Genomic DNA, 23,340 nt, shown 5'->3' on the forward strand with positions numbered 1-23,340 from the left:
GGCTTGATTAAGCAGATTAACCCCCGGAATGACACAGCCTCAGGCCAGGAGGAATCCAACCTTTCACACCACTGTTACCGTCTCCCCACTATAAAGCTTCTTAATAATTTCCAGGCAGTCTGGTCCAGGACCTTGATCCCAGTAGAGCCCGAGACCAAAAACTATCCTCATTTAGGAGGATCTAGAACGTGTCCCAGCTTTTCGGTCTATAGAACATGGCAATACGGGGCATAGATAGTTAATGGAAGAGAGTGTGTTCTCCTGCTCCTTTGGGCATCACTTGGATAAATCAAGACAGTGGAGGAAGGCCTCAAGGATTGCGCTTAAGGTGCCAGAAAGCCACTGCATATAGGACTAATAATGGGCAGTTGCCTTTCTAAGCGGCCTAAACGTGAATGTCTCCTTGCATTATTTTACAACCTTACCTCCAATATGATTCTCTCATACTACATTCCAGTGGCTTATTTAACAATTCACCAACACTTGTTCGCTCTTTTCCACCCAGGTCAATCTGGTATGGTGTGCAGGTGTTGATGATCCAAATCGTCTTGTGTGCTTCGGCACTCATTCTGCACACATCTAATTCCCGTCTCGGATGTCTCCAATAATGGGTTTACCTTTACCAGAATCGCCCCCAAGCGCCCCGGCTAGCAACATGAGAGAATTGAACATGATTATCTGGTTAGTAGCCCCCCCCCCCGCACCCCTGCACAACTGCTATGTATTTTTGAGCACACCTCAAGGCCATCATGCACTCATAAAACAACTTTGCACTAGTAACAGCCTCAGTGAAAGTTCAGCCACACAAACGTTTGACTGCCTTTTCTTCTGTTCAAATACAAACCATATATCCATCCCAACAATCACTATCAATCAAACTTATATTTTAATTTCCTTCAGACTGTAGGTTTGTTTTCTCCCCGACTTTTCCCATTCTCACGGCCCAGTTTCCTTTTCAAGACATGGACCACGATCGGACTGCCACCCTGGGCAGGGTCATAATATGGCACTAGACAGACAAGACTTGCCACTATAAGACTATTACTGTGGCGACATGCACAGAATACAAGAAACACCACCACAAAATGTGGACCTCAAACCACAGTTTTTCCATCAATAAGGTTGTATACCCTGCACAAACGTCTAGGAGCAGGTTGGTTCAGGTCCTCATTAAAAAGCAGTTAACACAGACATGCTCATACCCACTGCTGAAGGGTTCATTTATGAAGAGGCGCATGCCTGATCATTCTCTATTGGGATAGGGAAGCTGCAGCACCAGAAGCCTCGGTTAAAATGATGCTTGCACTTCGGTCCCTAGAACATGGCGGAACTACCAAGGCAACAACAAACATTTCCTTCTTATACCAGAGATGATAGTTTGGAATTCCTTTATTGAAAGGTGCTATAGAAACAAAGAATATCTACACATGCAGTGGGGTTGCTTCTTACCAGCATGTCAGTGGCATTGAGGTAGTGCTTGCTGGCCATGCACTGCTCCAGCTTCTGGGGTACTTGTTTGATGTTCTCAATCTCATCCAATAGGTTTAGGACATGCTTGTGTTCTATACCCTCAATCCAGAGCTTCCGCAGCTCATCCCGCTTGCAGTGCAGCAGCATCTTGCATGACAGCAGATTCTCTTTCACCTACAGGTAGTGTAATAAACATATGAAAATTCTGTCAAAATAAAGACTGGCATTGGTAAGAGACTTCCCTAAGGGCTTCCCTTTTCAGCATTACAGACTGATCATGAACTCACAGCTGTAAATAGATTATGGATTTGGTACCAAAAATGTCACTTTTTGTCTAGAAGCAGATTCACACAACATCATAGCTTCTCTTCAGTCATTAGATGGCATCCAATACATTTTTGCCACGGCTTGGACACAATTTCATAATTACATCTTAAATAAATCACCAGTGTCTAGGTGTTCAGAGTTCTTTTTAAATGTGGATGAGATATGAATGCAAGCTGGGCTTATCAAAAAGTTTCATGGTCATTTTCAACTTGTATTTTTTTGTTTGGTAGTTTAGTATTGTCCGATCCAGAATACTAACACATAGAATTAGCACATGACATTTGCTATTGACCACCTCACAGCCAATCGGAAAGTTCAGACTGCAGTTAATAACTAAATACCGGTATTGACTGCAACCTGAACATTCGGACTAAACGCAGACAGGGAAACAATAATGCAATTTCCAAGCAAAGGTCTTTCAACAAGACACTTCCAATCAAGGAGGACCCATTTTTTCACTTAAACATCTCATTTTTAACATACTAAAAAGAAAGCTAAAACATAGGGAAATGTTTTAATTTTCTTGTAGAGAAGCCATTTACTTTTACACAACCCCTAAAGCATGTTTTTTTAATTCCTCTCAGTTTAACAAAGTTTGCCATTAAAATGCTTAACTTATGTAGACAGCCTTGCTATTTAAATGCTACAAAATAAAACCACATTGAATTTACTGACTTAACCGATTTATTTTCTCATTATTAAACTAACGTTGTTGACTTCATCAAAAATCCACAACACGATTTGCTACTACCAAATTGTGCTAACAGCTTTATAGACCTCAGGAGGGTTCATTATCTTTCGGGATAAGGACCCTTCCCCAACTTATGGCCCTCAGCTATGCCTCGGGACATAACTTCATGGCAGGTCATCAAGGCTATATTATGGCTTATGTGGATGAAAAGGACATAACAGAAAGTACAAAATTGGCTGGAAACATAGGTCACAGTAGCAGACCTCATACATAGTCAAGCTACCACGAACCTGCTTGATTTTGTTGCGGGAGTTGGTGATTCGCTCAGTGATGCTCTGGTAAGTGCGAATGGCAGTGGTGAGCTCAGTGTAGTGCTGCACAATTAGCTCGTCCAGGTCTCTGTCACACTTTTCATAGGCCTCCTCAAGACGACCCTTCTCAGTCTCCCTTTCCCTCACGTCATCACTGGAGGACAGGGTCCTGTCAACCACAACAGAAAGCATTCTTAAGTTACACAACAAGGACGTTTATTTAACAAAGCGAAAGTAGAACAAGAATGAAAAAAATAACCCCACAGCCTTGTGAAATATGCTTAAATGCAGTGGGACCCAATAGGTTTGGTACTTAACAGAGACTGAAATTGCTGGTAGCTATTTAGATCATGCATATAGCCTAAGAAGACACCGGTTGGCTTGATTCCAATAGCTTCCAGGAGCTACTTTCACTCTACCCTATTCCCCATTCCCCAGGCCAACCAATGCCATACAAATATGCTCAAGTGCCATTCATTCAGTTTGGAAACGTGGGGCATTTAGACACACCTAGAAGACATTTCAAGCATACTGGGTCAAATATAAATAGGACAACAAATGTACATGTCTGCATCCCAATAAAAGTTACTTGTCTAAAACTCGAATGCCGGTCACAGGGCCTGGCCTGCTATGCTATGTCAAAGGTGCCGTTTTGCCCTCTCAAAAGTGAGCAATGCCTTGCCCTATTAAAATCATGTGCAGATCACTGCCAATTTTAGAGTAGTGGCATCCTTCTACTCAAAACTCTATTCTGGAGAAAAAAATACTTAGTTTCCACTACATTCTAATACACCCAAGGGAAATGTGCACCACTTCCTCTTAAGCTTTACAAACTCTGCTATTCGTATGCAAGTCGCAGCCCAAGCACACTGCATTCCATGCTGCAACATTTCAATTTTTTGCAAGATTTGAAACGAGCGATTAGGAGTTGAAAGATCAACGGCAAAAAAGAAATCCAGAGGTCAAGGTTTAATTTTACATTTGTTCTGTACTAGTCTGTAGCACACATAGGACACACATCGCAGTAGTACCTTTAAGTGTGCAGTAGCCAGTTAAAGAAACGTTTACAAAAAAGAAAAAAATACCTCGTATCACAAACTAAACTCCAAGTGATGTTTTACAACTGTCTGCTCTGCTACAAGAAAATTATTCTGAAAAAGCCTGCAATGATGCAAGCCAGAATGTCCTTTTACGCTAAAATAACAAATCATCTCAACGCTCAACTTTTGCATTGTAAATGCAAAATTTTGCAGACGGTAGTGCAATCTCTTCAAGTCGAAAGAAAAGAAGGTCAGAAAAGAAATAAATGAAAAGAAAAAACTACAGATGGAAACAGGAGAAGCCGAGAGGAAATAAAGAAATTGAGCGATGTTAGCCCCACTGTTGATGACTGACTTAACAGCCGGTCACTCCTCCCCAGCAGGGAGAGAGTGTCCTTCCAGTGTGAGCAACAACTAGGCAAGTACACAGCAATTCGGAATGCTTTGTAATTCTAGCCCCCACCCTCCTTTTTTTCCCTCTTCTTCTCTTTTCCCCTTTTTGTTTTTAATTTACATACGGATAGGCCTGTTGGCTTTGTGCTTTAGACGTGTTCCTATTTAATTGCCTAGTATGAATAGTCTATTGTTTATCTTTCTGAAAAAACAATAAAAGATGGTTAAAAAGAAAATTAGGAAGGAGAGGAATAGTAGTAAAGCCAAGGGGAGGGGGGAGGGGGAGTTGGAGGGTGATAAACCAATTCATCTAGTGGAGAAATTACCAAACATTTGAAGAGGGGTTCGGGATCCTGCTACAATCCCCACCCCCTACTAAATTCATGACAAGAAAGGCGGCCAGGCAACATTGCAATCATCCATTCTATTTCAGACGAATTCCTAATGGACCTATGATTGACAAATACGTCGAGAGGTATCCCCTCAGCCAGTCATACCGACCAAGGGACATACAGGTTTATCCATGCATGAATGAAGAGCCGCAGGCCATGACCAGAGACACCTGTATGGACAGCTTGGACTAAACACAAAGAAGCCATGCTGTGGACGTCGTTAGAGACACATAGCAACATTAGACATGAAGCACACATCCCATCCGCACTTCGGGACACAAACACACACTCTAATACATGAAGAATAGAAGCGTACAGTTCTATAGTTAGAGGACAGATACATATACATACTGTCATTGCCTTTATTATTTTTGCCATAAGCCAAATACAGCAACGCAGAAACCGCAAGGTGCAAGAGATCCTGAGCAAAGTTTGTAGATGCTTAAACGTGAATAACCTTATGGAACTGCAGGAGCACTTATGGGACCTGACAGAGCCAAGTGTGATAAACCTATGGAAACATAGTATAGCATTGACACTGTAGAAACCGCATTATAAGGTTCAGGAAAAGTAAAGCAGGCCTCAGGCCTCTGAGCAAGAGACAAACCGAGCTGATTGGGCTTGACAGAGAGCAAGATGTGCGAGACAGGACTCGCAGCCAATGTCAAGAAATAAGAATAACATTCTAATCCTCAGACGGCAAAGGGACCAGCTGCAGAAAATACAAATAAATCATCATAATTGAGAGCTGCAGGGCTCAAATTCATGGTCTCTGGACACGTGACGTGGCCAAAGCAGCAATGGACAGCGATCAGCTGTGTGAAAGGAGAGCCGGTCCCAGGCTGCCAGACAGACATCGAAAAGTATACAGCAAGTGCTGTGCCAGACAGGAGAGCACTGTCATAAGGCAAAGGTGGTACACACAAGTTACACTACAGACACAATCTTTCTCATCACCTTGAAGAGGTACACAGTGAGCAGGCCTGGGGACATCGGCTCTAGCCAATCACAGTTCAGTACCCTGGGGGGGGGGTAGCAACAGGCAAGAACCAAATGGTAAATCCACAACACTGCAATAATGTCACAGTTAGTGAATTGGGGGATGGACCAAGCCAGCCACCTGACATGCGTGGGCCAGTAGAATAACATCTATAATGTCCTATATAGGTTATAACATGCTCAATACCCAATCGCGCAGACCAATATGTTTTCTGGAGAAGGGCCCACGTTTGGACGAAGTGCTGACGCCATCTGGGATTAAAACCAGCCTGCGAGCCGAAGAAGAGCGAGATGTGCATGAATATTTTCTATTCCTGTGCTGATCCCTGTTAGTTTTGTCTGTAATAAACCGCAGTTTGAAATTGACCGAGTCCTCCGTGTATGCTCGGAGAGGGTGTTGGGCCCTCCAAGTCCTCGAACTTCAAGTGTCACCCTGGCATATGGCACCCTGGCATATCTGGAAGTTCCTTTCCAATAACTTAGAGCCAGAAGATCTATGTTTTAACATGGACATCAACAGTTGTGTGCTGATGGGGAAATGGCTAGCTTCATGGGCCCACATTTGACCCAATTCAGGTGTGCTTGGAAACAGGTGGGGAGGAAAACATTCACATTTTTCACTGGCAGACAGGCTCCAAAGTAAGTGCCACTATTGGAGACAATGTTCTATGTGAAAAGACCTCATTTTAAAAGGTCTCAAGAGAAAAAGACCGATTACAATGCCGAATTGTTTTCTTTTTTTTCTCGTAAAAACAGCATTGTAAAGGCCCTTTTCTCATCTTTAAAATGCTCTTTCTTTAAATATTCTTGGGTTTTCTTCCCTCCCCGAGCCCCACATTGTTCCGCACCCACTGAATTTCTGCCAGAGCCTTAGCCCCCTCCCCTGTGCCCCACCCTCCAATCCAAAACACACATATACAATACACAAACCAACACACGCACACACATACAAATACACACACGTTCTCCTCGCCCTCTGCTTCCAGGTCCTGCAAAGCCTGTCCGCCCCTGCAAGCACTCGTGTGCGGCAGGGGCGCGACAGTTCAATTTACAAAGAACACTCCGTGAGGTCACAGAGCGATCTTTCTGAATCAAACTTTCAGTTAAAAGATCTTTATAAAAAGATCTTTCCACGGGGAACGGTTTGAAATGGCATGCACGTTTGCTCCACCTATACCGCCTTCTACATTCAGCACAGAGTCCCAGGTCCTCCTTTCAGCCAATGGATGCCATGGGTGAACATGGGCAACTGAGAAAGCCAACGATGCCTCACTTGTCAGAGGATGAAGTGCCACATTCCCCTTGCCCCCAATTACAGGGGCAGCTTGTCCAACTAAAGCTTGCTTGCCACTTATTCCCAAAGCTGGAACATGCGGCATTCGGAAATAATTTTTTGTCCCATTAGTTATTGTAGTGTTAGGGAATGACATGCACGCGTTGAGTGATTTTAATTATAAAGATTTATTAAGTATGAACATAGGTATATGTGGTAAGTAAAGGGGATATGAATCTCAGCGCTCCTCTTCCTTCGCTGCCCTCCAACCCTCCTCCTCGCACCCTCTGTCTACAGTCACTCCATTCTGGAATTTTATGAGGTCCCTGCATTCTACAGGCACGCTACTACACATCCCCATTCTTTCACACAACTTCTTCCGCTTCCTCACGATCGAGTATAGTCGCCCAGATACCTCGGTCTCTGGTAGCCTCTTCCAAATCTTGATGTTGCCGTTGACATGCCATACATCCGACCGAAAATCAACAACTGTTTCCAACATTACTCCTAGCAACCATTCTACCACTCACTACCTCATCATCCCTCAAATTCTCAGCCATCACCCTCTCCAAATTCCAAACCATTCCATCCTTCGTTCTCATAGCAGCTTTGAAAACGTCAATCAGCTCAATTGGTCTAGACCATTGACAACCATCATCTCTCACCGCAGGCAATTTGATTCTGACCCAACCACTAACGTGCAACATTGCATTTCTTGAAATGCCCATTATCTTGCAGAGCTTTGTTTTTGATCTGTCTCTTTCTGATGTTGCCCCCCACATCATCCAACATCACTTCCATGCCATTCGCATCACCCATCAAACATGGAAATAACTTAGCACTGGCCTTTCTCCCCTTGCTATGCGCAAAAGGAGAAATTCCAGTTCTGCTGTGCAGCATAAATCTAAGAGCCACAACCGTCCTTCTTACAGCTTCCTTCCAATCTCTCCCATTAGACCACACCCATCTAATGGATTCTTTTATAATGGTTACATCTCTCCACAACCCCATTAGTTTGGAGACAATATATAGCACTGGTTTTATGAACAATGGCTCTCTCAAGATATTCTCCCATCTACCACAACGTAAATTGCGAACCATTATAAGGCAAAATTACCTCAGGGTATTCTTCATGCCCACACAACTCTTCTAAAGACTCAATCACTCTCCTAGTCCTAACATGCAGAGTAATCATTAACTCTGCCCATCTAATCAACACATCTATGACCACAATGCAATAGGTTTGATATCCACCACACCATATAGGTCTAATCACATCAATTGCCAGTTTCTCCCATGGCATCCCCGGTACGTCAGTGAGAGCCACTGGACGTTTCTCACTCACAGAAACGTTGTCACAATTTATACAAAAGGATACAATCGCTAACGATCCTTTCGATTTGGGCATCACATGCCGGCCACCAATAGTTGTTCCTTATTCTATGCTTTGTCTTCACTATTCTTTGATGACCATCATGCCCCAGATGTATAACTTTCTCCCATATTCCTTCCGATGGCACCTGCTGGTCTCCTCTCATGAGAACCCCATCTTGAATACACAGTTCATCGCCAACGTTCCAGAACCCTTCCTTTCCTGATTTTCTCACAGTTTTTCTTTAGTCCACCTTCCATTAAATCGTGGATGAATGTACACATCTTAGTATCTTTTATCATTTCTTCACACAATTCCCGTTTTGAAATCGATGGTTCTGAAATTTACCAAATTGCATTTTGATCCTCATCCTCACACCAGACCTCTTCATTCATCGTCATTCGCGATAAGCAATCTGCGGTATAGTTTCTCACTCCTGGAATGTACGTTACTACGAAATCAAATTACTGTAATCTGGACACCCATCTTCTTATTCTGCTTGATACTTTATCCAGGCCCTTTGTGGACGACTAGTGGTTTGTGATTCGTATCCAACTAAAATCTGGTTCCCCAGACGAAACTCCTTAATTTGTCTGCAGCCCACTTGATGGCCAGAGCTTCTTTCTCTATAGTTGCATAGCCCTTCTCTGCACCCTTCAACAACTGCGATGCAACTGCTATCACATGTTCTTTTCCTTTCTCAATTTGCATCAAAACTGCTCCCAATCCAACATTACTTGCATCCATTGCGATCATTGCACATCTGTCCCTCTTGTAGTTTTGCCCTGCTGCTAGTGCTCTCTTTATGTACTGAAATCCTTCCTCACACTTGTCATCCCATGCACATTTCCTGTTTATTTTCATCAATTCTCTCAAAACGACAGTGTGATCAGCAAATCCTCAAATACATTTTGAATAGTATTCTGCCATGTCTAAAAATGATCACCTGTTCCTAACAATTTGGTGTGACCATGTGTTCTATTGCACAAACCAGATCCTTTTTAAGCGAGATCTCTTCTTTAGAGATCACGTGCCAAATATTCAATCTCCTTCCTGTTGATCTCCGATTTCTCTTTACTGAGTGTCATTCTCACATCATCCAGCTTCTTCTGAACTGTCTCTAATCTTCAATCATGTTCCTCTTTCTGCTCAGCATACACCAGACTATCATCTTGAAACAAGAGAATACACTTTTCGCCGGCATCCTGCGATATTGAAAGAGCCCTTCCGGAGTAATAAATGTAGTCAGATGCCTGGATTTCTTGTGCAATTTAACTGGATAGTATGTAGATATAAGGTTGAGTGTTAAAAACACCCTTGCTGGACCCATTGTTGAAATCAGCTCTTGAATATTTAGTAGGGAACAAGTTACTTACCTGTAACTGTTGTTCTCCAGCATGGGTCTGGCATGGATTCACATGCTCATGAATATTCCCCGTCGTCAGGCTGGGAATCCTCGGTAAAGAAAAAACCAGTATCAGTTTCGTTTCTGATCTGCCTTTCGTAGTAATAACCAATCACTGGTCTCTGCGTCATACTGACCACAGCCAATGACTGCCCTCTACCTAAGCACCGCCTCTGGCAGCCATCTTCAGATTTGGAAGCACGTGAAGTGGCAGTATGACCAAGTGAAGAGCCGCAGAGGGGTAGGCGGGAGGGTTCGCATGTGAATCCATGCCAGACCCATGCTGGAGAACAACAGTTACAGGTAAGTAACTTGTTCCTTCTCCAGCATGGGGTCTGGCATGGATTCACATGCTCATGAATAAAGAATACATAGCAGTACACACATGCACAACCACGGGAGGTGGCAAAGGCTCAACATTAAGCATTACATCAAACTCAACATTAAGCATCTTACCTCCTCACCAGGCTCACCTAAGGCGAACAGGTTGCGCAGCACTGCTTGGCCGACCCTGGACTCCTCCCTGGAATCCCGATCGACGCAGTAGAATTTCGTGAAGGTGTGCGTCGACCTCCACGTAGCAGCCCTGCATATGTCCAGCAGGGGCACACCAGAAAGGAACGCCGTGGTAGCTGCGATCGCTCTGGTGGAATGGGCTCTCGGACGGCCAGGCAGCGGTCGGTTTGCCAACCGATGACAGTACATGATACAGCCGGAGAGTCATCTGGAAATGGAAGCCTTCGAGAGAGCCTTCCCCTGATTGACAGGTCCAAAGTTCACAAAGAGTTGTGACGTCTTCCGAAAACACTTCGTGCGGTCCACGTAGAACTTCAGCGCTCTAGCCACATCCAGCGAGTGCAAAGTCCTCTCAGCCGGCGACGAAGGCGACGGGAAGAACACAGGCAACACCAAGGGTTCGTTGAGATGGAAGTCCGACGGTACCTTGGGCATGAAGGAGGGGTGCGTCCTGAGCACTACCCTCTTGTCGTGAAAAGTCAAGTACGGGGCCTTGCAGGAAAGGGCCTGGATCTCTCCCACCCGTCGTGCGGAGGTGATGGCCACAAGAAACGCTGTTTTCCACGACAGAAACTTCAACGGGGCCGAGTGCAGAGGCTCGAACGGAGGTCCCATGAGCTTGGTCAGCACCACGTTGAGCTCCCACACCGGGGCCGGAGCCTTCACCGGCGGGAACGATCTGAACAGCCCCTTCATGAACTCTTTCACCAGACGATGAGACCACAAGGACGTCCGGCCCGTGGTTCTGGTGTATCGGGAGATCGCAGCAAGATGAATCTTGATGGACGCGTGTGCCAGTCCAGCTTTGGCCAGCGTCAGCAGGTACGGCAGTACCTGGGGAGCCGTAATCCGTAGAGGGTTAATCTTCTGTGCATGGCACCAGACAGAGAACCTCTTCCATTTGTGTCCGTAGCATTTAAGGGTCGAGGACGCCCTGGCCTTTGCAAGAACCTCTCTGCAGTCGGCCGGTATGTCGTATCCTCCAAACTCTAGCGCTGCAGGAGCCAGGCCTGCAAGTTCAGCGATTTCGGGTCGTGGTGGAGGATGGCGCCTCCTTCCCTGGAGAGTAGATCCGCGTCCCCCGGCAGCTTGATTGGCGGGGACGCTGACAAGTCCAGAAGGTCCGTGAACCATATCTGCCTCGGCCACGCAGGTGCGACGAGGATCATCCTGCACCGTGACCTCTTGAGCTGGTTGACGAGCCGGATTAGCAGTGGCAAAGGAGGGAACGCGTAGAGGAACAGGCCCTCCCAGGGGAACGAGAAAGCATCGCCCATGCTCCTCGCCTGGGGAAACCTGCTGGCGAACCTCCGGCACTTGGAGTTCGTCGCCGTCGCGAACAGGTCGATCTGGGGTGTGCCCCACCGTCGGAAGAGGCGATCCACTAGATCCTGCCGTAGTTCCCACTCGTGGCACGAGCGCAGCTCCCTGCTGAGTGAGTCGGCGATGGCGTTTTTTTATCCCTGCCAGATGAAACGGCACCAGAAACATCCTTTGGGCGACGGCCCAATGCCCCAGGTCCTGCGCCTCCTTGGACAGCCCTGGGAACCTGGTTCCGCCCTGTTTCCTGATGTAAAACATGGTGGTGGTGTTGTCGGTGAAGATCCTCACCACCTTGCCCTTGAGGGACGGGAGGAAGGACCTGAGGGCCCAGAACACTGCACGGAGCTCCAGGACGTTGATATGGAGGGACTTCTCCGTTGGGAGCCAAAGGCCTCTCGCGTGCAGATTTTCGGTGTGCGCTCCCCACCCTTCCAGGGAGGCATCCGTGGTCACTGTCTCCTGGTGGTCTGGAAGTCCATGCCTGCCGTCAGATGCGCGCGGATGCCCCACCACCGGACCACTCGGCGGAAACTCTCGTCGAGTGTGATCCTCTCCTCGAAGCCGCCCGTCGTTTGGATCCAGCGCGCGTCCAGGAACTCCTGCAACAGGCGCATCCGGGGCCTGCACATGGGAATGAGGTAGATGCAAGAAGACATCATTCCGAGGAGGGACTTGATGGACCTCACCTTGGCCGCGTCGGAAACCAACATCCGCTGTACCTTGCCCAGGATGGACCTGGTCCTTTCCTCCGACGGGGAGGCCAGAAGGGACACTGTGTCGAGCTTCGCTCCCAGAAACAGTGCGTTTTGCGCGGGTACCAGGTGAGACTTGGCGTAGTTCACGGAGAATCCCAGGTCCGTGAGAAGTTGGACGGTCCTTGCCGTGTGATCCACGGCGAGCTCCCTCATCTTGGCTCGGATGAGCCAGTCGTCCAGGTAAGGGTAGACGTGGATCCCCTCGCGGCGCAGCTGCGCCGCCACCGGTGCAAGGCACTTGGTGAATACCCTGGGTGCCGACCGTAGTCCGAAGGGGAGGGCTTTGAACTGGTAGTGACGCCCTTGGACCACAAACCCGAGGAATTTTCGGTGCCGCTTTAGGATGGGAATATGGAAGTAGGCATCCTCCAAATCCAACGACGACAGGAAGTCTCCTTCCTCCAGCTGACCCAGGACGTGCTGGAGGGTGACCATCCGGAACTTTCGCGCCTTGATGAACTTGTTCAGACGTCGCAGGTCCAGGATGGGGCGCCATCCCCCCGTCTTCTTCTTCACGAGGAAGTATCTCGAGTAAACTCCGGAGCCCCGAAGCCTCTTTGGGACGAGTTCGATGGCGCCCTTCCTGAGCATCGCCTTTACCTCCAGGAGAAGTTGAGGGACGTGAAGTTCTTTCCTGGCCACGGGGGGGACGCGCGGACACCTTCTTTGAAACTCGAGCGCGTGGCCCCGGGCCAAGGCGTCCAGCACCCAACGGTCGGTGGAGATGGACTCCCACACGCTGACGAAGCTCGCCAGCCGGCCTCCCACCGGGGTGCTTCGGTGGGGGCCCGACCCCGCGGTCGGTTCAATCCTGCTTCGACGAGGCTTTGCCGCCTTGACCTCCTTGGCGTCGACGGCGGGGGCCGCCAGACTTGCCTCGTCCTCTGTAGGCCTCCTGAGCCGACGAGCGGGCCGCTTGACGGTAGGTGGAGAAACCGCCGCCGGAACTTTTGGAGGCGCCCTTGCCTCCGCTGCTCCGAAAGGGCGTCCGTCGTTGTTGCAGAACTCCGAGGGCCCGGGCCGTCTCGGTGTCCGCTTTAATGGCCTGAAGGGAATCGTCCACTGTTTTCCCAAACAGGTTGTTCCCATCGAAGGGCATGTCCAGGACTCTGGTCTGAACGTCTTGACGGAAGTCCGTAGCCTTGAGCCATCCACGCCGCCTAAGGCAAACGCCGTTGCCTAACTGGCGGAACCCAGTGTCGGCGATGTCCGTCGCAACGGTAATGGCGTGGTCCGAAGCCACCTCACCTTCCTGCAGGATCTCTAGGGCCTCTGCCCTCTTGTCGTCCGGCAAGAAGTCCAGCAGGGGAGCCAGTTTGTACCAGAGCTCCCTGTCGTAGCGGGCCACGATAGCCAAGGCGTTGGCCGCTTTAATCGTCGTTGCCGCAGACGAGATGACTCTGCGCCCCATAGCGTCCAATTTCTTTCCCTCGCCGTCCGGTGGGGAAGTCGATGTGGAGGCCGCACCACCCCCCCGCTTTTTTCCTGGCCGCCGCGGAGACGACGGAGTCCGGGGTAGGCTGCGCCCGGAGGCACAGGGGGGCCGTGTCCGGGACCCGGTACTTCTTCTCGTACCGGTCTCTTCTAGCTGGCGTCGTGGAAGGGTGAGGCCCTCATCCCAAATGTCGTCCAATAGAGGCACTGAGAGGACCGTCTTCCTCTTGGCCTCGCGCCGCTGATCAAGGAAACCTTCCTTCTTCTTCTCCTCAGGGCAGAGTTGGAAAAGCTCGGATGCCCTGGTGATCATGGAGTGGAACGATCCAATCTCGTCGGGCGGAGAAGCCCTGGTGGGAGGCGACGACGGTACATCCTCGTCATATACCTCGTCGTCCGTACCCGTCGCTGCCGTGTCAGTCCCCGTATCATCCCCTCGGGTGGACGGGGAGGAGGGCTGGAAGGGGCGCGACGGCTGAAAAGGAGGCGGAGGGTGGATCCTTCTTTTCTTGGTAGGGGGAACACCAGAAGGTCCCGGTTCTGGGTCCCCCGACGGGAGAGGTTCCGTCGGCAACGGTAGTCTCGTCCTTATCTCTGAGCATAAGGACTGTATAGCCAACAAAATGGCCGCCGAGTTGTCTCGCGGCGCTGGCAGAGGGGAATCCGACAGGCGATCAGGGGCCCCGTCGGTACCCTCGACGATGTCGTCGTCACCTGTGTCGGGATCCATCCCGACGGGCCGGTCTTCTTCCACGCCGAGGCCGTGGCTTAAGACTTCGACCAGCTCCTCCTCCGAGGTTGAGGCCGAATCTACGACGACGCCCTGCCCCCCCCTTTTTCTTCCCCACGGGGGATTTCACGGGGGTCCTATCGATGGGCACAAAAGAGGACTCCCTCCGAGGTGGCAGGGAGACTCTGAGCCCCGAGGTCGCCACCACTGGTGTAGCCTCCACAGGCTGAGCCAGGGCCACCGCGACAGTTTCGATAGAGGGCTTGGCCGGATGGATTAAGGCCTTCACCACCCTAGGTGCGCTCACCGCCTTATCCTTGAGGGGGGGGACACTGCCTCGCTCCCCCTCCGCCTTCGAGCTCGACCGGGGCCTCTCCAGGAGCTTCGCCGGGTGCTCGGCCTTCCTCTTACCCGAACCAGAGCGTTGGCTCGTGGTTGATGGTGCCGGGGAGGGTGCGCCCTGCCTGGCGTCCGTAGAGCCCGACCGTTCCGCGCTCCCGGTGCCAGCGGACTCGCGGTGCTTGGCCTTATGTTGGACCCCCGTCGCCGGGCGTCCTCAAAGGTCTTAGAAGACCGCTCGGCTTTCTTCCTCTTCTTCTCGCCGGACGGGCTCTTCCCTTCCAGCCAGTTGGCGAGACGTTGATGGCGGTGCTTCATGGTCCGCTCCGACATGTTGCCGCAACACGCACAGTCCTTCTCCACGTGCGTCTTGTCCTCATGTAGGCAGTAATGACAAAAAGAGTGTTCGTCCTCCTTGAAGACGTTCTGCAGCTGGCATCCAGGGCAGACCCTGAACAGCTTTCCGGGCGTCGAGCTCCCCTTCTCCTGGGCCATGACCGGGCCTGAGAAACTTCTGGAGTCCTCCAAAAGCGTAGCTCGACGAAATCTTCACCCTTGAGGGGCGCAGACGAATCCGACACGGGTCCCCGTTGATCGGATGGAGAATCGGTGGAGCTTGAGGCTCTTTTGACCGAAAAAACGAAGTTTTTGAGAAAAAACGTGAAAAAAATAGCACTAACGCTCGAGAGCAATAGCACGAGGATCCCAACACATGAACGTGCTGTAAAAATCTGAAGATGGCTGCCAGAGGCGGTGCTTAGGTAGAGGGCAGTCATTGGCTGTGGTCAGTATGACGCAGAGACCAGTGATTGGTTATTACAACGAAAGGCAGATCAGAAACGAAACTGATACTGGTTTTTTCTTTACCGAGGATTCCCAGCCTGACGACGGGGAATATTCATGAGCATGTGAATCCATGCCAGACCCCATGCTGGAGAAAGGATGCATTTCTGGAATCACATGTGTTGAGTTCCCCAAGATCAATACAAACTGACTTTTCCTGAGCTCTTTCTCACTACAACTATAGGGGACACCGATTCAGATGCATCAATATTCACTAGGATTCCGTGGTCTTCCAACTTCAACTCCAGCTTACCTTCATCTCTCATTAATATTGGAATACTGCATATTTTCTATGCAATTGGTTTATATCTTGTTTGAGTATTATGTGATGGGTAAACCCTTTTAAGCAGCCCATTTCATCTTTAAATACTTCAGTTTGTACTTTTCATATACCTCTCTTTGAACTCTCAATCATAAAAGCACTCCCCTGCGCGAAACCTCATGGGAAAACCTTCTGCAGACCCATCTTGTCCAGCAAACTACATATATTTATCACCCTCTTCCTAAGAAAGCTCTTGGAGAAGTTGCTCTTCTCCCCACCCCCCCCCCCCAACTAATCCAGCATACTAAACTTGTTGGTTGTCTACATGGCCATCAATCTGGTTTCTGAGAATCCAGAGGGACAGAAACTGCTCTTCTGAACACCTGTGAGGAACTGCTCGCATATCTTGACTAACTTTCCACATGTTCTCCTTCTACTTGATCTCTCCTTTGGATTTGGTACGATCAACCACTCCATCCTCAAACTATACCATAGACATCTCAGAGCAAGCACTGGACTGGCTGACCTCCCTCAATGGCCGTCCGTCCCAGGTTATACTGGGCTCTTTCTACTCCCCCACCTGCAGCATCCCCAAGGCCTCCAACCTTTCTCCCTGGCTCTAACACCCATCTTGCTCCGCTTGCACACTGCATTTCCACCTTCTCCCCCAACTGCCTATCTGCCATTCAGTCCTTGCAATGATCTCTGCCTCAACGCCAGCAAGACTGAGATCCTTCCTATTGGGACTCCTGCTCACGCTTTCTTCCTCTCACTCTGCCAATCATCTATGGGCTCTCCCCCTTCTTCATCTGAAGCCAGAAACCTTGGAGACATCTTCGACTGCTCTCTTTCCTTCCTCCGTCCCTCAAATTCAGGACCTTGCCAAGAAGGCCCACTATCCACTCCACCTCCTCAAAGGAATCCTTTTCCTCACTTTCACCCAGAATCTCAATGTCTCCAGAGCTCTGGTTCTCTCCAGGCTGGACTACTGCAATATCCTTTTCCTTAATCTACCCTCCTCTTCTCTACGACCCCTCCAACTACTCCAGAAAAGGGCTGCAAGACATCCTTGGCCTCAGGCACAGGGACCACATCTCTCCATCCCCAAATCCTCCCCACTGGCACCCGGTTAATGCAAGGATCAAGTTCAAAACCCTCATCCATAAGGCTGTTCGGGCCAGGGACCACACTATCTACAGGTTGCTCTCACTAAATTCGCTCCCTCCAGATCTTTATGTTCCTCCGGCACCAACTCGCTGTATGTCAAATGCTTTGCTAATCATCGAGCCGTTTGCCGATCCCTTTTCTCAGCATGCTCCCTCCTATGGAACAGCCTCCCCGTTCCTCTTCGTCTTGAGCCAGATCTCCTCAAGCCCTTCCTTTTCACCTCCTCTGCTAAAACCCCACAGTTGCTAAGATTGGTGACCAGGGCCCATGTGTCCTACTGGTTCCTGAACTCCCACACCCAATCGCCTTCAGCCTCTGCCTGCTCCCAGCACTTGCCTTTGCACCCACTAGCCCATGCCACCACAGGCCTGCACTTATTTATGTATTGGCAGGTGACCACTCTAACATAGTAACTTCCCTCTATGGTACATCTAGCACTTATCCCCAATATATATATATATATATATATATATATCTCCCTCTCCCTCTCTCCCTCCCTCTCCCCCTCTCTCTCCCCCTCTCTCTCCCCCTCTCTCTCCCCCTCTCTCTCCCCCTCTCTCTCTCTCCTTCTCTGCACTTGCACATTCTGAATGCTCACTAAGCTTAGTAGGTTTGCCTCCACCTTGCATTGTTGGATTTGCTTTTCATTCCCATGATCCCTCCCTGTTGCCCTCTGGGCACTTTGAGGCCCGTACTTCAGCTTGTCTTTCTTTAAAGCCCAAGGTTGCTTTAAACCAACCAATCAATTCAATCTTCGCTCCACCATAAGCTCTCAGATTAAAATCCACTTCATATAAGTACTTTGTCCACTTTCTTTCCACTACTCTTCAGGGATCAGTGTATATTTAGCCCCTGAATCAACCATCAGCAACACTGGCACACCATTAACCTGCATGGTTCAAAATTGAGACGCGATTAGCAGGAGCCAAACCCAGCTCCTCGGTGTCAGGCATCACTCTTTAGGCAGGCGCTACCGTAGGTGAACAAGGATCTACCAGAGATGCTCCTTTAACTCTTTGTCCATTTTGTATGAGCCATTGTGTTTAAATGTGTATTAGAAGTGTTGTAATTCTTGTTTATTAACATTATCAAATACTCAAAGGTAATGTCACATTTACATGATTGGAAGGCACCAGTTGGCACTAGGGGCCAAAAGTAGCTCCTGGTAGCCATGGATTTCAAGCTAACCAGGCTCTACTATGCTAGAGGGAGAAGATAAATAGCTCCCAGATGCTCTCAATTTCGAACCCTGTACCTGGATAGTGGTTTTTGGGACTGCCAAGATCTCCTCCCTCACTTCTCTGACACGCACTCTTCACCTTCAAAAGCGTCTTCTTTTCCAATCCAATTCGTGAAGGAATTCTTGTTCCTGCAGCACCCAGCCAGATGCCCCATCCGATTGCAAATTCTGCAGATTACCCTGAGCGCAGGACAGATCAGACTATTGGCCCAAAGGGAGGGACTGTCCATCCTGTAGCATGTTCTCGATATAGTCCGCCTCCTTCCTCTTTGCCCTCCTCATTGAAATCCTTTAGTAGGACTCCTTGTATTGTCTGTGTTGGTTGTATCTCTTGTGTATCTTTTTTCACCATTGTACTTCGACCCCCTGGTATCACTGCTCTGTCTCCTTCTCTCACACTGATTACCAATAACTGCGATTGAATCGCCACTGGGTGGTTGCAATGTACTAGCCGGGGCAGTTTTATATGTAACCTCTTTCACTCTGCCTTCTAACGTCTTCACGCATTTCTCTATATGTTCAACCTCCTTAGCCATGCATAGGACCATCTCCGGGGGGGGGCAGAACGGGGGGTTGGGGTGGGGAGGGGGGGGGGATCATCCTCCACCCAGAGTTTCTCTCGCACTTTACTGCTGCTGCATTCTAACATAAATTGATCTCTCAGTCTCTCCTCCAACGGTTGATTAAACTTCCACTGTTCAATGTCCTCTCCCTGTACTCATTTCCCAAACTTATATCGTTCTAGAATAGTGCTCATCTTTTTTTTCGGATTGTTTGCTCATTTGCTTTATAGCCTTCTCATATTCATTCTGATCCCCACTTTCAACAGCCATTAATTCAGGAAGGTCTTCAAATTTCTCTTGGCCAGCTAGACCTAAGCAATGTAAAAATAAGGATTTTTTTCCTTTCAACACTATAATTTGTGCCATACACTACATTAGCATAATGGTTGAATGCCTTTAGCCATCTCTTCCATGATAAAGCCGGTTTGCCGACTTCAGGTAGAAACATTGCCAGTGGGGACACGCTATGCATAGCCATGTCTCCTGCACCCCCATTGGGTGAATGTTGTGCTGTGTGCCAATAAAGCTCTACTTTTTTTCTGTTCAATGCTGTACAGCCTTGCTGTCCGATTGACAAATGCGGGCAGATCAAATCCCAAGAGGACATTATTTCTTTTTTAATTACTGGGACAATGAGGAGGCTCTATTGAAGCCTATTCATTATGCCGGTACAGTTCAGGGGGCCCGACCATGTAAAATAGCTGCCAGTGGCGTGAGTGACTTTCAATTTCGAAAAATCTTCTCCCTTTCATTTTTGGAAGCACCGGGGCCTCCAAGATCGCAGCGCAGCCTTAAACACAGACTCTGCACTCGTCACTCTCACCTCGTTTTCTTGATGCAGATTAATGCAGTCAGTCTCTGCTTACCGGATGCCGGGCCGTTGTTGTTGACCACTGTGAACCTGGTAAAGTTTCCTTGTTGCCACTTGTATTGTTAGGGAACGACACGCATGTGTTGTAGGATTGTAATTATACATATTTATTCATTAACTATGTGTTAAGTAAAAGGGGATATGAATCTCAGCGCTCCGCTTCTCTCTCTCTCTCTCTCTCCCTCCCTCCCTCCCTCCCTCTCTCCCTCTGATACAATTTTCCAATTTGTATTTCAGGTCAGAAACACTGTGCATTTTGTTAATGTATACATTTAATGTACACTTTAATCTATGACAAACCGAACAGACACATTTGTGTATATTAAATCTAGTTGTTACTGCGCCCAAAAGGAAACCTTGCTTGCCCATAAGCCAACCCTGGAGCGCTGCGCGAGCTGCACGCTGCATCTAAGGGAGTGCTCAGGTGCTCACTGGCTGTCACTTTGGCTCCTCCATAACGGGGGCACATTGGCGGCCTATCGCCCATTACAGGGGAGCTGCCTCCATTTGTCAAATGAGCAAGGAGGGAGGTAGCAGGGCACATGAAAGGGAAAATGTGTGACGCTACAGAATGAAAAGTAACTCAGTATAACATGGAAGCTGACAAACATCAAACATAACCAACAAGTGACAAATGCTGGTACAACGTAACCACCGCCCACCAATGATTCGGAAGTGTGCAACGTCAAAATGTGGTGAAAGAATCCATTTGACAAATTGTATTACATGTTCAGTGGCACAGTGCGAAACAACAACAAAATATAACAACTGAAGTTATGTTTTCTAAAACAAGCAAACAAAAAAGTCTAAAAATGCATTTTTACAAGTGATTTTGGCCTTGCCCAAACTACTTCCCATGGTATCCGTAGAATTCTCCTCTTTTTATAGTGTCTATCTCCACTCTCCAATCTTAGACTCTCTCACAATACTAATAATACCCTCTCAACACTTCACCCACACACTCATCTATAGTCACCCTCCATTCACTCTTCCAGTCATCTTATCACTCTACTTGATCTGTCTCTCTCACACACCCCTTTCATGCACACTCACAACCAAGTCTCACTTTTTCTCACCTCATTTTGTACACGCCTTGAGCAATTCCCCAGCACATGATTCTTCGACGCCCTTTCTCCACAGTCGCTTTGCCCTCCAGCATTAACCTCATCTGAATAACCCATACCTTGCTGCTTTCTGTACTCCGTTCATTCCTCTCCCCCACACCTCCATTTCCAGTGGTCTTTTGCCTCAGCTGGTTCCTCAGGCCAACTCCTGCCTTTCCTTTAGCCAGGGAAGGCGTTGCAAGCCGGGAAACATTCAAGACAAGTCATAAGCCCCGCCCCCTTTCATAAACGGTCTGTCGGTCTCCAACTATGGCAGCCTTCAAAACTGAAAATGTCCACGTTTGTGTGGGAGTCTCCCGACTGGTGGAAACCAACAGACTGCATGTTATTTGAAGAACAGGGATGTCGGTTTTTTATAAGAAAAGCCACCTAGTAGCCATTGTTGGAAGATCACATCCAGTTCTGCGCAACATCAGCAGAAATTGTGGGTATGCAAATTAGCCCAAATTCAAGCCTTTTTCTCCGGGAAATGGTCTGCCTCAGAAGGCAGTGCTACTTTATGCATAGCTTAATCAATCCAAGATAGACATTTTGCAAGGCCGTCAGGACAACTACATACCTGGTTTCACTCAAGTGCAGTATAGTCTTGACAGCCTTGTGATGGAGCATTGTATAAGAAAACAGGTGACATACAAAAGGTAACATTCACCTAACGGGGCAAGTGCTTCAAACTAAAGAGTACTATTTAAAAATACAAAATTACATTAAGCGTCACTTGAGGCACTGGTGGTGGTGTCAGGTAGGGAGGATGGGGAGAGGGAGCTGCCGCTTCAGCAAGTAAGTGAAGTTTAAGCCGAGGTTTGAAGAGATTCATAGTAGGGCTGGCTTTGACTGTTATGGGTAGTGGGTTCCAGTGGTGCGGGGCAAGTAGAAAGAAAGAGCGGAAGCGAGAGGAGGCAGAGGAAGGGTATTGGATGGGGGGAGGTCGAGTGCAGAGGATGATCAGAGGGAACAAGATGGCAAGTAGTAAGATACAAATCAGAGTGGTACCAACGACCATGACCATTAATAGCTGTGTAGATAAGGAGAAGGAACCTAAAAAGAAAGTGGCTGTGCGTGGAGAGTCATCCAGCATGTTGTCGGTAGGTAGAAGTGTGGGAGGATGTGCGTAGGTTGCGTAGGTTGTAAAGAGTGTGGGTGGAAAAGTTGAAGAAGTAGGAGTAGAGAGGAAAGCCAGGGAGAAGGTTTGAGCAGTAGTCAAGAACAGAGATCAGAGTTTTTGTAGAGTTGTAAGTATGAAAAGCACACTTTCTAAACGTTGAGATTAATATGAACAGTAGAGGCAACGGTATGGATTAATTGTTGCAGATGTAGGTCGCTATCAAAGAGGACCCCAAGATTGCAAGCTTTAGGGGAGGGAGCAAGAAGGTCAGGCAGGAAGGAGGTAGGAAGAGGAGGGGTGGCAGTGGAAGCCAAGAGGAAGATGCAGCCGAGAGCAAGCCAGTGACAAACTGCAGTGAGGCAGTTGTAATCCATTCAGAGATGGGTAGGGTGAAGGAGAGAGGGGAAATGAGAAATATTTGAGTGTCATCATCAAAATAGTGATAGCCAAAGGATGGGATGAGTCTTCCTAGAGCACAGGTTTAGAGGGTGAAAAGCCAGTCCCAAGACTGATCCTTGGGGGACGCGGAGAGGTAGAGGGGTGGGGTGATAGGTTCACGTGGTCCAAGAAATGTCAAAGTATCTACCTTCCAGGTAGGAGGCAATCCAGGCAAAAACAGATTTGCAAAACCCAAGGTGTTACAGACTGAGGAGGAGAGTGGGGTGTTCAACAGTGTAGAAAGCGGCAGAAGGGTCCAAAAGGACGAGTATAGAAGAGAGTTTGGAGTGGTGATCATTAGAGAGAAAATAGGAAACATGCATGAGTGGGGTCTCAGTGGAGTGTTTTCTATGGAAGCCAGATTGAAGTGGCTCTTCAAGGCCATTATCCTCAGGGTACCTATTGATACAGTCAAAGCCCACTCACTCTAGGACCTTTGAATAATGGGGAAGGAGCTGGCGATTGTTTGCTGGTTCATTTGGATCAGCAGAAAATGCCTTCAGCAGGAGTGAGACAGCTGCAGATTTGAAGGAGGCAGGGAAGAGTCCAGTGGGGGAGGGAGTGGGTGGAGGGTAAAGTGCTCAGCAGATTAGGGCATGCAATTGAAACCAAGTCTTTGACCATTCAAAGAGCAAAGGGATTGGCAGGAGCGCAAGATAGGTTGTCACTGCAAGGAATGGGCATTCATTCAATAGGAGAGGTGGGAGAGAAATAGGGCTGAGGAGGGAAAGAGGGGAGAGCAGTGAGGGTCATGAATTTAAGAGATTTTAGAGGAAAGGTAGTGAGCAAAGGGATGAGGTGATGGATGGGGGGTGATTATGAAGGGAGGAGATTAGGTTTGTGTAGGAGGTTAGGGCAGAAAGGGATTTTTTGTAGGCTAGACGTAGCAAAGGTGTCTGTAATTTGCAGCAGCTTTGTAGGTCCACAACTCTCAAAAGGCAGGTAAATCAATGATAGGCA

The 23,340-nt window shown here is 48.4% G+C and overlaps 1 protein-coding gene across 1 annotated transcript in view; it reads right to left on the minus strand.

Moving 5' to 3' along the window:
- EXOC4 (exocyst complex component 4) overlaps positions 1-23,340 on the minus strand; it is a 2,700,837-nt gene that overhangs the window by 2,655,985 nt on the left and 21,512 nt on the right. The window contains exons 2-3 of the mRNA XM_069629625.1: positions 2,779-2,968; positions 1,450-1,644 (exon numbers count right to left, since the gene is read on the minus strand). Coding sequence (XP_069485726.1) covers positions 1,450-1,644; positions 2,779-2,968 — 385 coding nt within the window. The remainder of the gene's footprint in view (positions 1-1,449; positions 1,645-2,778; positions 2,969-23,340) is intronic.

This window comes from Ambystoma mexicanum, chromosome 12 (assembly GCF_040938575.1).
Source record: "Ambystoma mexicanum isolate Mex_15411 chromosome 12, UKY_AmexF1_1, whole genome shotgun sequence".
NCBI classification, from domain to species: Eukaryota; Metazoa; Chordata; class Amphibia; order Caudata; family Ambystomatidae; genus Ambystoma; species Ambystoma mexicanum.